Consider the following 16285-nt stretch of genomic DNA (forward strand, 5'->3'; position numbering starts at 1 on the left):
AGAAGAATCTTCGACATCTGAACAGGACTCCCAGTTTCTTCGAGGCAGATTTAGCTATTTGTGTAATGTGTGGATTCCAGGATAAATTTGAAGTGAGGGTAATACCTAGTAGGTTTATTGTATCACAAGGTGTAATTGTGGAGCTTTCAAAGGAGATTGGAGAGTTGTGAGGAGTTTTCGAGAGAGATGTGCACATTAAAAGTTATAAAAATTCAAAGTCACACAATGACTTCATGGACACCCTGTGTATCATGGTTATGACAAGGAATTCTCGAAAAGTACTTTTGATTCATTGACATTTGTTTTCTCATTGCATTTTCATTACTGATATTGCAGGATGCATTTTCCTCCCCCCCCCCCCCCCCCCCCCCCCACGATTTCTGCATTTAAATTCAGCGTATTTACTCCGTGTACGCAAAGCGGAAAGCGGGCTTAAGCAATCGGTTAACGTCTGTCTGTCTCTGATCAGTTTATGATCGAGGAAGAGCCTGTATCGAATGTTATATTTTGAGCACGAATCGGAACATGAATCAGGACACGAGTTTGCCATTTTGGCTCTGAATTCGTCCCGATCGCATATGCGCAGAGAGGCCTGAGATAAAGTGGTATCTGTCTACCTGCCTGGCAGTCATACAAAATTGAAAACCATTCTAAACAGGAAGCGTACTGTTTTTAAGGTCTCAAACAGGCTTTTTCCCCTCTTTTTTTGTATACGAGATCGAGGCTCATGTAAGAGCTAAGAACTAATGTAACGTGTTAGATATGGTGATGTCATATCCACCGGGGAAAATGGCGGTAAAACCCGGAATTAATTTATTTATGTGCCTTTAAACCTTTATTTAAATTGAATGAATACTTGAAGACTGTAGAACACATATTGCCTTCATAATACTTCCAAGAACCATGCAATATATCAATATACTGCATATCATGAAAGGGTGTGGCATGTGTATCGGCAGGGATTATCCTGGAGGATTTTAGCAATGGAAGAAAATCTCCCTGTGTACAAAACAATGAGATTATTTCCAAACACGATGGGATTATACAAAATTGTTTTGAGATAAAATTTTACTCGCGCTCGTCACATCTCATTATTCTCGGGGTATTAATTAAAAATAAACATGGTCAAGAAAACAAAGACTTGTGTGTTTCTTTCTGTATTCAAATAGACTATCTCACTCTCTGTGGCTTTTATTGCATAAACGATTAACCATGCCACAGATAAGTTTAACACATAAGTTGCCATGAATTAGCACATTTGATCACATTTAATAATACTGATTGAAAACATCAAAAGTCATGTTGTTTGATCACATGACAATGTCCGCCTCTCTGAAGATAGATTGTTATCATAAGACAAGAAACAATGTTCTTAACCTTAGACAGTAAATCATCAGTTTTGCTCGCATATGTCACATGTTTGTTCACTTTTAAATTCTCCAGATTTGGGGTATTAAGCTCTGACAACAAGGTCAGCGAGCTGTTATACTTAGACAGGGGAATTGCTTCCTTCGACATCCAATACACCACTTTCAGACACGTCAAAATACTTTCCTCTTCTTTTGATTTAGCCCCCTCAACCGTGAGTTGAAGATTTCTTCTCGCCAGTGGTGCTGCAATCGCTCGTTGGTGATCAGATGACGATATATGTCGGGTTATTGTAGTCGTTTTGAAATTATTTGTACCTTGACTTAGACTGTTGACTAACTTCTCCGATCTACACAGTGAACAATACATTTTGTTCTGATCAGCATCATATTTCAGCCAGTCTCCGAATTTAAGGACCCAGCTGTCTTGAAACGTTATTAAAGTTTTGCCGGAAGTAGCTGTCTGCACTGTGGCGGCCCTGGCCACGGTCCCGCTTTCGCCCTGCACACAGTCACTAGCTGGATCATCCTGGTTGTCCTCAGTGTTAGAACTACTGCTGGTAACTATAAAGAATCGTTTTATACTTTGCCCATCAGGCTGTGGTTGCGGAGGTCTCTTTTTCGGCGGCATTTTCGGAAAAAGCGTAATCCAGAAACTACTGCAGACAGCGAACACGTGGTTGCCGAAAAGCCGTCGTTTAATGCCGCAAAACATTGTCACGGCTACCGTAAAGCGTGAAAGCGAAATTAAAATGGCTACGGTCTGTTTACAGTTTAGAATAGCTTCATCTTTGACAACTTCCAGACCTGACAAAAGCAGTAGTAAGTACACGATTTGAAACTGTTTCGCCTGAAAACTATACCGCGACAACTGACACTCTATGCAATTTTTTTATCGCTCTGGCCAAAATTGTATGCGATATTTTCCAACTTTATGCGAGAATATCGCGGAATCGTGGCCAAAGTCAATCCCAGATCGGGGTGAAGCAGAGGCCGCCAATATGGCGATGTACGATTATATATGGCAATGTATTTGAACGCGGTGCAGGGTATCATGTTCCATGCACTCTCTAGTTTAATGATGTACTGTATCGCTTTTTAAAATAACTTTCTTTCAAAATCGGCTTCCCTTCACAGATATGCTTGGAGTAAATGTTGCTGCATGAGTAAAATAAATGAGTAAATTTGGTGCTTTGACACATCAACATCTGATCTGCATAGTTGTTTGATTTTAAAAATATCTTTGCCTTTCTATTCTCAATGTACTTGAACTGCATTTTTCTTTTATTCTTTCTTTTTCCACCCTTTTCACCTTTCTTTTATTGTGAGCTACTTTTATTATGCTGTTTTTTGTTGCATTTTTTATCTCCACGAGTTGTAAATGCATACCTTGAGTTTTCCTTCTTTTATCCAGCAGCAGAGATGTCGGCACGTTTGCGATGCACCAGGGAACTACAGAAACTTCGGCTTGCACGCAAGAAGCAGCAAACGGTGCAGCCACAGCCAGGCAGCCTATCCTTAAAGAAGGCATGTGGTGGTTCAAGGGTTTCGCTGCGAGATGCTGTTGCTGGACAACATCCATATTTTCACAGCCGTCAACAGGTGCATGGATCTTGGGGGAGTTTCAAATGTAAACCTTTCAAGGATCAAAAGGGATGATACATTGTTCAAACCCACCCCATGGGCGTTCCTGGTTCAAGCATGCAACACATTCTTCTGAGACATACCCTTATTTGGGCCAGTATACAGCCAACTGACAGCTGCCTCAATCGCTCCCGGGAAAAAACAAAAAACCTCGGGTTACGTGTATGAGGCAAGAACATGCCCACTGCCAGTAATTAAAAACACCTCACTTCCTTTGAAAATGTGGGGACAGGAACACTGCACTATAAATGTGGGGACATGTAATACCCTCTCCCACCTGGAGCGGCACTATACGATACACATTTGCATAGAAAATTTGCGTCCCTACCTCTCCCCCATACCACCCAATATCACCGGCAAAGCTAAAAACACTCCGCTGCACTAATTGGGGTCATGCTGATCCTATGTAGCAAACCTGGATGTAATTGGTCCAGAACTGTAGTAGGAGTAGTGCGACAAACAAATACACACCGGTCTGTGAATTATAGTTCCTTTTTTAGTCCCCTACCGGTGTACACCGGAGGGGACTATAGGTTTGCACGCCGTCCCTCCGTCTGTCCGTCTGTCCGTCAGTCTGTCAGCAAGGACAGTTTTCCGGACTTTTTTTCTAAACGCTTAATGCTAATGATTTCAAACTTGGCACATGGTTTCCTCATGATAATTTACAGATCGAGTTCGAACTTCATGACGTTTCGATCATTTTTGACAAAGTTATGGCACTTTGAACTTTGGGAATTCTGATAATTCTGATGATCCTTAACTCAGTGCCATTTGAAGTTTTAATTTCCTTTAAAAACCAATTTCTCTGCAATAATAGGACCGATTGAGATAGAATTTTCACCATATGATGGACTCGGTCTGTAGAATATTTTAATGGTAATTATGACGTCACAGGTCACGTGGTTCGGCCGCCATATTGTTTTTCGTGGGAACACGAAAACCCCTTATTCTCTGCAACGGCTGAACAGATCAAGGCCAAACTTTGCAGGTAGAATCGCATACCCATGACGAACAAAAAAGTCAGCGAGCATGATGTCATGCGTCACATGGTTTCAGAGTTATGACTTTTTTTAAGCATGAACCTTTAAAACCGAGCTCCTCCCTCATTTTTGATCCAATCGAGGGGAAACTTCACAGATCTGTTCAGCATGTCAGTCTACAAAAATGTCATTTTGGAATTTGTGATAGGGCACGTGGTTTGGCAGATATCGTTAATTAAACGAAAATATTTAAAAAATGAATATCTCTTGTTTATTCTAGTTCTCCTCAAGCCGCACCACGCGCCCTCGGCCTCGTCTCGCGAACGTCAACAGCGCGACAGCGCGCGCTTGCTGGAGGGGCGGAGCCAAGCCGAGCAACATATTATATATACACCGATCATTGATCATGAACCGGAAAATATAATAAATTACTGATATTTAGCGACTCGAAAGGTTCTTTATCAACAACTTATTTTCTCGTGCTTCTGCTGACCTGTCTGCAAGGTGTATAAATCGAAGTCCTGAATGCGAATCACAGGTGAGCCTGTCCTGAGGTAATTAGCGATTGGGAACGACTCAGAACCTGTGGATAAATAACCCTTGGTAATTTCCCCAACAGTTTTCCGGACGACAGACTGCCGGTAGGGGACATGTATTGCAGCGCAATACTCAGAATGCTTGTTTATAATAGGTATATTCCTTTCATTCCCACACAGTCATCTTAACATTCTTAATTTTCTTTCACACCCGCTCTTATTTATCGACCCACTTCAAAACTTTCTGTTTCAATAAACATTATCAAGTACCACATTCTAAGATCTGTTTGTAGTGTAGCAGCATAGCAAACCTGTTGTGCATTTTGTGATACAAGCACCAAATTTGGCACAAATGTACATTAATATGTTGCGAACATTTTCAGATATTGGGCCACTTGAAATTCCGTAATTTTTTTTTTCAAATTTTTTCAAATTTCGTAATTTCAAATTTTTCGGGTGACACCGTCACAATTTCGGTCTTCGAGGCCGGCCGATATAGTGGGGCGGCTTAGCCCAAATATTCAAAAGAATTGTGCATTTTGTGATACAAGCACCAAATTTGGCACAAATGTACATTAATATGTTGCGAACATTGTGTGGTCAGCAATGAAGACGAGAGCCTGAATTACATGTATGCAAAAGACCTTGTGAACCGGTGAAGCAAATACACGGGTAAGCATGAATTAAATCTAGGGCATGATATAATTTCCATGATGTTTACCTCTACACTCAATGGTGGAAGGAGGTAATGTTTTGATCCCAGCTTGTCTGTATGTCTGTTTGTCTGTTAGTCCACAAAATTCCAGACAAAGCTTGTAGTAGTGGTAGTTGTAGTGGTAGTGGTGATAACAGAAATTGTTACATAGAACTGAACTTATATTATAATTATTATATGCAGAAAATAACTTCATTTCTATATGCCCTGCAGTGGACAGGTTAATTGGTTTATGCACTGAAGGGGTCACCCTGGTGTGCACTGCTGTGTTCTGCCTCACTGAGTTGTTCAGGTATGATGTACTCAGCACAAGCTTCCGGTCGGCCCGGAGGTGGGGGTGCGGGGCCTGTCACGGAACGTCAAAACAAACGGCCTGCCGGGGCCGCCCAAAAGTCGGGCGTGAGGGGCGCGTCCACTAATGGAACGCCTCTCGCTTCCCAGATCGAGGGCCACGTGGTCAGGAGAACCTCGTCCCTTCCGGTCACACTTTGCCTATCGGCCGGCCTCGAAGACCGAAATTGTGACGGTGTCACCCGAAAAATTTGAAATTACGAAATTTGAAAAAATTTGAAAAAAAAGATTAAGGAATTTCAAGTGGCCCAATATCTGAAAATGTTCGCAACATATTAATGTACATTTGTGCCAAATTTGGTGCTTGTATCACAAAATGCACAATTCTTTTGAATATTTGGGCTAAGCCGCCCCACTATTGCACTTTCCATAAAGTTTATTCATACGTTCCATAAATCACATTTTCCCTCAAGACTGAAAAGCAAATTCTCCATTTCACTTCTGCAAATAATGTCTATACAAGTAAAACAATTTATTTGGGGACCAAGCTGTTCTGGTTGCTACCCCATTGACTTTCATATTGAGGAGTGTGGCTAAGCATTTGCTTCACATCTGTCTGTCTGCACACCTCAGTTTATGATCGATGAACAACCTAATTTCAATTGAATGTTATATTTTGAACACAAATGGGAACATGAATCGGACGGAAAACTAACCTGCGCTTTAGTAGTACTTTTGCTCTAAATTTGCCCTGATCGCACATGTGCCAGAGAGTGGTGAGACAAATATTTTTTTAGTCTGTGTGCCTGCATTGTCAAACAAAACTGAAAATCATTCCAAACAGGAAACTTGCTGTTTTTAAAAATGTCATAAAGGACACAAACAACTGGCAGGAAGAACTAATGTGTTAGATATGGTGGTGTAAAAGACGCTACATCAATAGCAGTAAACTTCTGGAAAATATTTTTGTACCACCTTAAAAATCTTTATTTAATTTAAATTGAATTATATACTTGAACACAAGAACACAAATCACATTTTTGGCATTTTCAAAACCCTTCAGTTTAGTAATACTTGGACAAAATACGAAATTTAACGTCATCACGACCAATCCAATTTTCCGCTCATAGACCCCACCCATGTCCTTGTTTCTCAAGACAGCATGGGGTAAGATGCTTTATGAACTCTTGTTATTATAGTGTTTCCCTCCCCCCCCCCCCCCCCCCCCATACCTTTTCACTTTTATTCACTTTTAAATTCGTTTTCTTTGCAATTGCTTGAGTAATCGATAGAAAACATTCAGCATTGGAGCCATGAATAACTTTTTATTGATTAATACGACATCAAGGACACGTGATATGGCAGCCATCTTTGATTAAAGGAAAAACTTTGGACATATTTTCTCTGAAACCGGTGAACAGAAAAAAAAAATGAAACTTGGCATACGTCAGGTATTCCCCATTGGGGATAAGATTTGATAATGATGTCGTTGCCCTAATGACGTCCTAATTGGTTTGGTCAAAATGTTTATCTGATCAATACGAAAACAATTTGTGGTCTAAGAAATTTAACGAGATAATTAAATTGATGATGTCATTGGTCATGTGGTTTGGCAGCCATATTTGATTGAAAAAAAAAAAAACCTTTGAAAATCCTCCCTAGAACCGCTTAAGATATTGATGCGATACTTCATAATTATGTATAATCGACTACTCTTGGGGAATAAAGATCATTAGTACATGGCTTGGTAGCCATATTGGATCATAGCTAAAACTTTAAAACATCTTTCACACACAACCCAAATGCCGCAAAAACTTTTATGTTATCGACTCGGAATGGGGATAAATTTTGATAACTAAAATGTTGTTGGTCACGTGGTGTGGCAGCCATACTAGTTTGAAGGAAATCTTTAAAATGTATTTCTCTAAAACCGCTTGACCTATCGATGCAAAACTTTACACATGATCCACTAGCGTTGGTGCATTTAGTTTGAAAACCATGATGTCATCGGTGAAGTGCTGTGATTTATTCTTATGTCTGGCTTTCCAGTGGTTTGGTAGAACGATCACCCTTCCTTAAGTAATTGTGGACCCTTTGGCCCAGCCCTCAATCAAGGTTGAACTTGAGAAGTTATTTCACATAATTTGTTTTTACTTTGTACTCTTTAAGATGCATTCAAGACAACATGATATTGAGAATTGGGTTATTTTTCAAACGATATGCCAAAAAAAAAAAAAAATCTGAAAATTCAATTGCACAATAAATAATGCTGTAAACTGTGTATTACAGCAATATTTAAAATTTGTTTTTACTTTTTGAGTACTGTAATATCACTTTTTGCAATCCCAATAAAAACCAATATATCTTCCTGCTATTAAAGGCATTTGTGTAAACGTTTTTGTAACAGAGGATGAGAACATTTTTGCAACAAGGGCCAATATAGATCTTTATTTTAAAAAAAACAAAAAAAAACAACTGTACACATGGTGTTCAAGAGAAAACTACAACTGAACCATTTATATTGTAATTAACTCGAACAAAAATATTCTTATTTCAATACAACTTTATAGCTTTGAACTCTGACCTTAGCTTTAGATTCTGCTTTTTTCTTATTTTTCCTTGTTAGCTTATCTGGAATTTTAATTCCAGATAAGGAGTTATTATTGTGCACCGTCCGTCCGTTACCTATTTTGACTTTTCCGGCCAAACCATTGGGCCGATCCGGCTGAAATTTGGCAGCAAGGTTCCGATCCTGACTGGTAACTGAATTGCAAAGTTCATTCCGATCACTTGAATGGAAATGTGTCAAAATGGCGGACTTAGTAAATTCCTTCAAAAATATTTTTCTTCAGACCCACCCACCAGTCAGAATGCTACCAAATTTGGGTTACAACATTAGGTCAGGGAAGAGATGTTAAATGCAGAAATCATTCTGATCACGTATACATACCGAAAGTGTGTTAAAATGGTCGACTGAGTCAAGTTTTTAGAAAATCGCGTAAACTTAAAAAATCTTCTTCTCCAGGCCCACCTGTCAGAATCTTACCAAATTTGGGTTACAACATTAGGCCAAGGCCCATATAAGCTACAGGTCCAATGGTCCTATTTTTTATTTTTCCACAGGTATATAATGAAGCCTGGTGTTGGCTTAGCGGTTATGGTGCCGGCTAGGGATCCTAGGATCCTGGGTTTGAATCCCAGTCAATCGCGGAATTAACGCCAGGGGGGTTGACTCAGCCTGTCATCCTTCCGAGGTCGACAAATTGAGTATCAGAGTTCACTGGTAATTCCCTGCGTGTCGCAAGAGGCCACTAACAGGGTTGGCGGCAGGAAGGGCATCCGGCCATAAAACATTGCTTCAAAAAGGGGACCAAGGTGCCCGAAAAAGGCCAACCCCTGCTCTGTGGAGAAAATGGCCTTAAAAAAAAAAGGTGGTTTCCACAGGTATATAATGAAATTATGATTACTTATTGCTTATGACCTTGCTTATCTCCAGTGAGGTTTCACACTGCTTGTCTTCTTCTCTTCTTCTTCTTCTTCTTGCTTGAGTAATCATTTTGACTGCCTATATTTATCCCTTACAGTTTTCCAATTCACTTGTAACTCTTTTTTGTTTTTAAAAACATTTTATTTCCCACTTAGCTCCAGGCTTATGGAGCCGACCCTCACCTCACCTCAATCACATCTGCCACGGCTGAAGAGTTCCGGTTTGATTGTGCCTTGCACTTCAGTAGGGTAGCTTTGCGTGCTGGAAATGGTATTGTGCTTGCTGACGGTGGCTGCCTTGTGCCAGCGGATGATTGCACAGTTGGGAAAAACGAGTTTTACCAGTGAGTACTTGACAGAAACGATTCAAGTAAAGTTACAACTCTAAAGATCAAATTTGATCAATCATTTAATTTCTGCTGTACTAAAATGTGCTATTCTTTTATTGAGCAAGGGAGATTGAGAGGGGTGACGAGAGCAAGAGGATTTTTTTCTTCTTCTTTAAATTCCCCAATTATTCCCACCTTGTGGGGTCAGCCAGGGGGGAACGATTGTAGTCCACATCTTTCTGGAATCTGCTGATCAGGCTTGCCATGTGGTAGGGGTTAGGAATTCGTCCTGGGTGCCGGAATGTTTTTTTACTCATGGGATATTTAACCTCTACCAATGCCTCAGTGCTGTGGAAGGTGGAAGAATGGGATCCACAGTTAGAATGGGGTAAGACCATAGTATAGACCATGTGATTTGTGCAGCATAGGTTACTCAGGTTACTTGTAAACAGGGACCTGTCAGAGTAAGTAGTTTTGTTCTAAGTGATGCTGAGGAGGCAGTATATGTACTTTATAGACATGGTAGACAGAGTAAGGTTGTATAATGTCTGACCTTTTGTAAGGCCAGGCGAGTTGAGGAATTGGAAGTTTCAAGGCACGTTTAAGTGGCTCGGTAGGACCGTCACAATCTGTCTGGCTAATGTGTGCAAGCCATGGTGGCAAAATAGGCTGTGAAGACCGGAAGACTTTTGGGGGGGGGGGGGTGCTGAGGAGGGGGCTGCACCGTTGGCAGGTTGGCCCAGAGAATGGAACTTCCCATAATGATCAGTAAACCAATGAGGGGGGCCTGCGGCAGGAAAAGGTGCTTTCAGAGTATGGAGGGTGGGCCAGAGGACAGGTGGTGAAGGAAGAGCTCTGAAGATCGTACGGAGAGTCACGGGGGATGATGTAGAAAATTTCAAATTGATATTTCATGTTTGATTGTCATTCTTCGAGATGAAAGACGTAACTTTGTTTTAGTATGGTTTACATTTAATATATTGACGTGGATGGAATTGCTCATACATGTTGATATTGTTTCATTGTGCTCTAGCAGGGGTAATCATGATGATTGTTGATGAAGCTGCATTGGATGAGCAAATAACTATTTTCTCATGTCAAGGATTATGTGGAAGGCATGTTTGCAATGTTTTTGGTAAGTTATGAATAGATTTATCAGCAGTCTTGTAGATCTAGCCAGGCGTCAGGAAGGGCATCCGGCCATAAAAACATTGCCTCAAAACAGGGAACCATGATTGTCATGGGGCCCGCAAAGCTAACCCCTGCTCTAGCGGGGAAAATGGCCTTGACACGATCATTCATTCATTCATTCATTCATTCTTGTAGATCTAGCCAGACCTTCATATGTGTGAATGAAGTTGCAAAAATCCAACAAAAAGTGTATTTCCTTGCACTAAATGACATTGAACAAGTTTATGCTGCATTTGCGTTTTGACTCCAAAACGATCTCCAACCTTTAGCAATAACATGGCTTCTACTCTAGGGCTTTACTTGACACACCAGGAGTGGAGGAACGTCTCGTGAGCTCAGCATGGACCTACAACCACTACCGGTGGCTCGTATGGAAGTTGGCTGCTCTTGAGGCCTCTTTTCCTTCTGTATTTGTGGGCCACTGCCTCACACCTGAGTCGATCTTATTGCAGCTCAAATACAGGTTGGTGTGATATTGTTTCTTGCTCCCATCTGAGTTGTCTGATTCTGGATTTGATTCCTTATGTCGTCCAATTTATTTGACCGGAACTGCTGTTATGGTTCAAAGCCAACAGAGGGTACTGCACTGTGGATTACTTTGTTGTTCCCATAGAGCCAGTTTTGTCATTTACAATAAGGTGAATGGCAAAAACTCCAATGATCTTTGTGTTAAGATTATGTTTGGGTTACTCTTGTTTTCATTCTTGTAAGTCCTGGTCTGTTTTGTTCTAGCACATCTGCAAGCCTCGACACTGCACACAAAAAACATCTATTAACATGTAGACTCTGCCGATCATACTAAAATACGCAATTTGGTGGCTGTCTGTCTGACCGTGATTCGGTCGTTACTTATCCAAACTCAACCAAGCTTGCTAGTGGGACAAAGGCTCGTATGATGAAGGTTGCAGTGTTTTCATTTGCTCACCCCCCAGGGGTTTTTCTACCTTGGACAAATTCTGTGGTGAGGTGTATAGATAGCTTATCGTGGGGTTTTTGTATGTGGATGTAGATGTTTTTTTGCATAGACAGCTTGTGTTTTTCCAGGGCTGCTTCTAATAAAAAAGTAATGGAACATCACTCAGTAGAGAGCATACCCCCGCCAGGCTGAACTGTTTATGTTTTATATCCCACTGATAGGCCAGATCTGGTTCCAGACGACTTATTTCTCTCATCTCCCCTTCCTGTTCAGGCTGGAGTTCCCCAAGGAAGTGTGCTGGGCCCTGTGCTTTTTCTGGTCTTTATCAATGATCTCTCTGACTCTCTGGAAAATCCTCTCTATCTCTTTGCTGATGACTCCACTCTCTGCCGCTCCATTCCTCTTCCCTCAGATCGGCAGTCTGCAGCCTCCTCACTCTCTGAAGACCTGGACAAAATCACAGACTGGTCAAACAAGTGGAACATGTCTTTCAATCCTGCCAAATCTCACTCTCTTACTATGTCTCTCCGAAAAGATCGACTGGACAACCCTCCCATCTACTTTCTCAACAATCCTCTCCAAGAAGTTCTGTCACTCAAGCTTTTGGGTCTCACTATCTGCCATGATCTTTCTTGGGAAAACCACATTTCCAAGCTGGCCTCCAAAGCCAGTCGCCGACTGGGCATCCTCCGTCGTGCGAAGTCCTTCCTCGGCACACCTGAGCTCCTCACCACTTACAAGGCTTTCATCCGCAGCTCAATGGAATACTGTTCTCCCCTATGGGCTGGTGCTCCTGCCTCACACCTGGCTCGGCTTCACGCTGTTGAATCCAAAGCTTTCAAAATCATTGGAATCTCCCGCGATGAAGCTATCTCTGAGGGCCTTTCACTCACTCACCGCAGGCAGGTAGGTGGTCTTTCTGTCTTCTACCGACTCCTCTCCGGCCTTGCTCCCCCAGCTCTCTCTGTGCTCTGTCCCCCAAATATTCCTACAGGTCGCACAAGATCTGCCAGCAACCCTCTGATGGTTAAACTGCCGAAATCTCGGCTCTCTGCTCACCTTCACTCTTTCATTCCTCTTTTCTCCCGCCTGTGGAACAAACTCCCACACTCCCTTCAATCCCTCTCCTCCCTCCAGGTTTTTAAAACAGCTGTTCACCACCATCTCTTATCTTCCCCCATCCATAACCTTGATCTTTTCTACCCCCACTAATTCACCCCAGATCCACCTTGTTTGAAATTCCAACTTATTTCCTGGAAATCCTGGCAGTGTCCATATGTTTATACCTCTCCCACCCCCCCCCCCCTTCACATGCCTCCCCCCCCTTCACATGCCTCCCCCCCTTCACATGCCTCCCCCCCAAAGCCCTCTCCCTCCCACAGATCTCTCGATGTCTCCATGTCTCTCGGTCCCTGCTCTCAAATGTTGTGTTTGTGTCCTTCCCCCTCTCTCCCCATCTTGTCTACCGCTCCCGATGTTATTTGTTTTATGTGTCTGTTTGTCTTTCTGTGTGATTAATGTTCGCTCTTTCACGAGCCTCGATCTTGTATACAAAAAAAAAAAAAAAAAAAAAAAAAAAAGAAGACCTAAACCAAAATCTAATCGGCTTGTTCTTGTCACCTAACCAACTCGTCCAACTTGTTTTGTCATAACTCGTCCACAACATTTTGAAATATCGTGCTATATATCGTTTTTAGCCCTTTCACTCAATGGTGAATAATCCCTAAAATCATTTAAAACTGATTTTATCCGGATTAGTATCTTCACTAAAATTTCATCAATTCGTTCTTGTCACGCACCCACCTCGTCCACCGAGTTTTATCCAAATCCGTCCACAACACTTTGAGATATCCTGCTCACAGACAAACAGAGAGGGGGTGAAAACAACCTCCAAATCATAACGGGGTTCAGTGGCAGAGGAAATAACAATGATAAATAGCATAATATTAACACTAGACAGGCCACCAATGACGGGCCACTTATAACTGCGGGCAGTTATGACCAGGATCCAACCTGCCCTGCTTTGATACAACCCTACTTTGATCAGACAAGTGACCCATGATGTCCTCTTTGTAAAACAAAATTCAGAATTGGATTTTAAATATTAAAAATACATATATGAGGGGCCTCGGTATCTTTTGGGTCTTCGTAGTCCTCGGGATATTTTGAGTCCTCAGGGTATCTTGGGTCCTTGGGGTCTTTTGGATCCTCAGGGTCCTTTGGATCTTGTGGGTCATTGGGGTATTTTGGGTCCTCTGGGTTTTCGTGGTATTTAAGGGTCTTCGGGGTAGTCTGGTGTTTTGGTGCTCTTAAAGGTATTGGGTGTGTTAAAAGGGTATTTAAAGGTCCAAGTGGTCTCAGCAGTCCAAAGGGCCGAAAGGTACATTCCGATAGAACGTAACTAATTGATTTTGGTAATTAATAGACAGGATGCCACTGAGTTCAAACAGTACATAATCGATATAATGGAAAGTCATACGGCTGGAGTAGATAAAATTGCATAGCTTCTTCTTCATCAAACAATGCAAAATTCTGCCTGCCAGACCATGCGACCGATCACGTCTACATTTTAATCAAGTATTCCCCTTGACGACTAGTTCATAATTTTCAAGTTTCACGTCGATGGATGGAGAGACCGGTTCAAGAGAATTTTAAAAAAAAGAAAGATTTCCATTCAATTCAATATGGCTGCCAGAACAAGTATATATATATATAACCACCTTTAGAGGCCATTTTTCCCCGCAAAGCGGGGGTTGGCCTTTTTTCGGGAACCATGGTTGTTGTTGTTTTGTTTTGTTTTTTGGTCCCCTTTTTGAAGCAATGTTTTACGGTCGGATGCCCTTCCTGACGCCAACCCTTTTTGCCACCTTTAACGACAAACAGGGAATTACCAGTGAACTGGTACTCAATTAGCCGACCTCGGAAGGATGACAGGCTGAGTCAACCCCCCTGGCGTTAATTCAGCGATCGACCGGGATTCGAACCCAGGATCCTAGGATCCTAAGCCGGCACCCTAGCCGCTAGCCCAACACCAGGGCAACACCGCTGCCAGAACAAGTGACATATAATATTTATTTGAAAACACCCTGGTATCCACCATGGATTGGGAACGTGTGTGAAGTTTCCTCTCGATCTTGTTTTGTTTTTTGGTCCCCTTTTTGAAGCAATGTTTTACGGTCGGATGCCCTTCCTGACGCCAACCCTTTTTGCCGCCTTTAACGACAAACAGGGAATTACCAGTGAACTGGTACTCAATTAGCCGACCTCGGAAGGATGACAGGCTGAGTCAACCCCCCTGGCGTTAATTCAGCGATCGACCGGGATTCGAACCCAGGATCCTAGGATCCTAAGCCGGCACCCTAGCCGCTAGCCCAACACCAGGGCAACACCGCTGCCAGAACAAGTGACATATAATATTTATTTGAAAACACCCTGGTATCCACCCTGGATTGGGAACGTGTGTGAAGTTTCCTCTCGATCTGTCTCGCCATTCTGGAGGAGTTGGCTTTGAAAGATTTAGTCTACAAAAAATCATAGCTGACAAAGCATGTGACCTATGACTTCATGGCGGGGGACCTTTTTGTTTGTCATGGATAAGCAATCATGCTTGTAAAGTTTTGCCTCCATCTGTTCAGTGGTTTCAGAGAAGAAGTGTTGATGGTTTTTATGTTCAATCCAATATGGCTGCTGAACCACGTGACCTATGACATCATAAATTTGCAATCTCCAATATAATTGTTGTGCAGATCGTGCTCAAGAAATTTCCAACTGATCAGATTAAATGTTGTACTTCTCAAATTATGACGTCGCAAATCACAATGTACGTACTGATGGCATGGTTAACAACACTTATTCCCATGCAGACAGAGTTATTTACAATGAGGCATGTTTCAATATTTTCCATCGAGTGGTTTCGGAGACATAGAGGTCCAAATTGTTTTCCCTTTTTCCAAGATTCACATCAGTAGATCACCAACCTCATTTGCATCCAGACAGTCAGTCAGTCAACCCATCAATGCAACATCACTGCTCAAACTTTACTTGCTAGAGGATTTTATGTGTTATCACATAGTTATAATTCTCATCACACATTCCACCGATACATTATATGTATAATAGGCTAATGCTGTCTGTCTCTGTCCCACCCTGAAACACGGAAACGCTTCTCAGAGAGATAAAAATTATGAAGTAAAAAAACCAAAAAAAAAACACCTTTAGAGGCCATTTTTCCCCGCAAGCAGGGGTTGGCCTTTTTCGGGGACCGTGGTTGTTGTTGTTTTTTGGTCCCCATGAAGTCAAAAAAACTCAAAGTCCCCAAAAAGTCAAAAAGTCAAAGTTGCTTCAAATTAATCCAAACCTAATGGAAAAGAAGAAAGAGCAATCAGAGATTGCAGACCCTTGCCAGGATGTGTTTTCAGTTGTTTTTAAGGCTTTTTTTGTGAAAACAAATATAGTGACCAAACCACGTGACCGGTGACGTCATCATTATTTTTTTCTAAACTTTTTTTTTTGTTTTGTATACAGAGTCGAGGCTCGTGAAAGAGCTAACATTTATCAAACAAACAAATCAAACAAACAAGCAAACAAAGTATATAAAAAGGGGAGCGGTCGACAAGATGGGGAGAGAAGGGGAGGAAGCACACAAACACAACATTTGAGAGCAGGGACATCGGGAGATGTGTGGGAGGGAGAGGGCCTGGGGGGAGGCAGGATAGGTATAAAACGTAAGGACACCAAGGACTTCCAGGAAAGAAGACAAAAGTCACCTCAAAAAAGTGGATTTGGGGTGAAATTAGCGGGGGTAGAAAAGATCAAGGTTTTGGATTGGGG

At 41.9% G+C, this 16285-nt stretch overlaps 1 protein-coding gene across 3 annotated transcripts in view; it reads left to right on the forward strand.

The window, feature by feature from the left end:
* Positions 1–16285, forward strand: part of BRCA2 (BRCA2 DNA repair associated) — a 165166-nt gene that overhangs the window by 67099 nt on the left and 81782 nt on the right. For 2 of the 3 annotated variants that reach the window (XM_068133413.2, XM_078766409.1), the window contains exons 11-13: positions 2782–2969; positions 9176–9363; positions 10832–11002. In XM_068133413.2, coding sequence (XP_067989514.2) covers positions 2782–2969; positions 9176–9363; positions 10832–11002 — 547 coding nt within the window. The remainder of the gene's footprint in view (positions 1–2781; positions 2970–9175; positions 9364–10831; positions 11003–16285) is intronic. The other variant, XM_078766408.1, reaches the window with a different exon arrangement.

This window comes from Myxine glutinosa, chromosome 12 (assembly GCF_964187855.1).
Source record: "Myxine glutinosa chromosome 12, kmMyxGlut1.1, whole genome shotgun sequence".
Lineage (NCBI taxonomy): Eukaryota > Metazoa > Chordata > Myxini > Myxiniformes > Myxinidae > Myxine > Myxine glutinosa.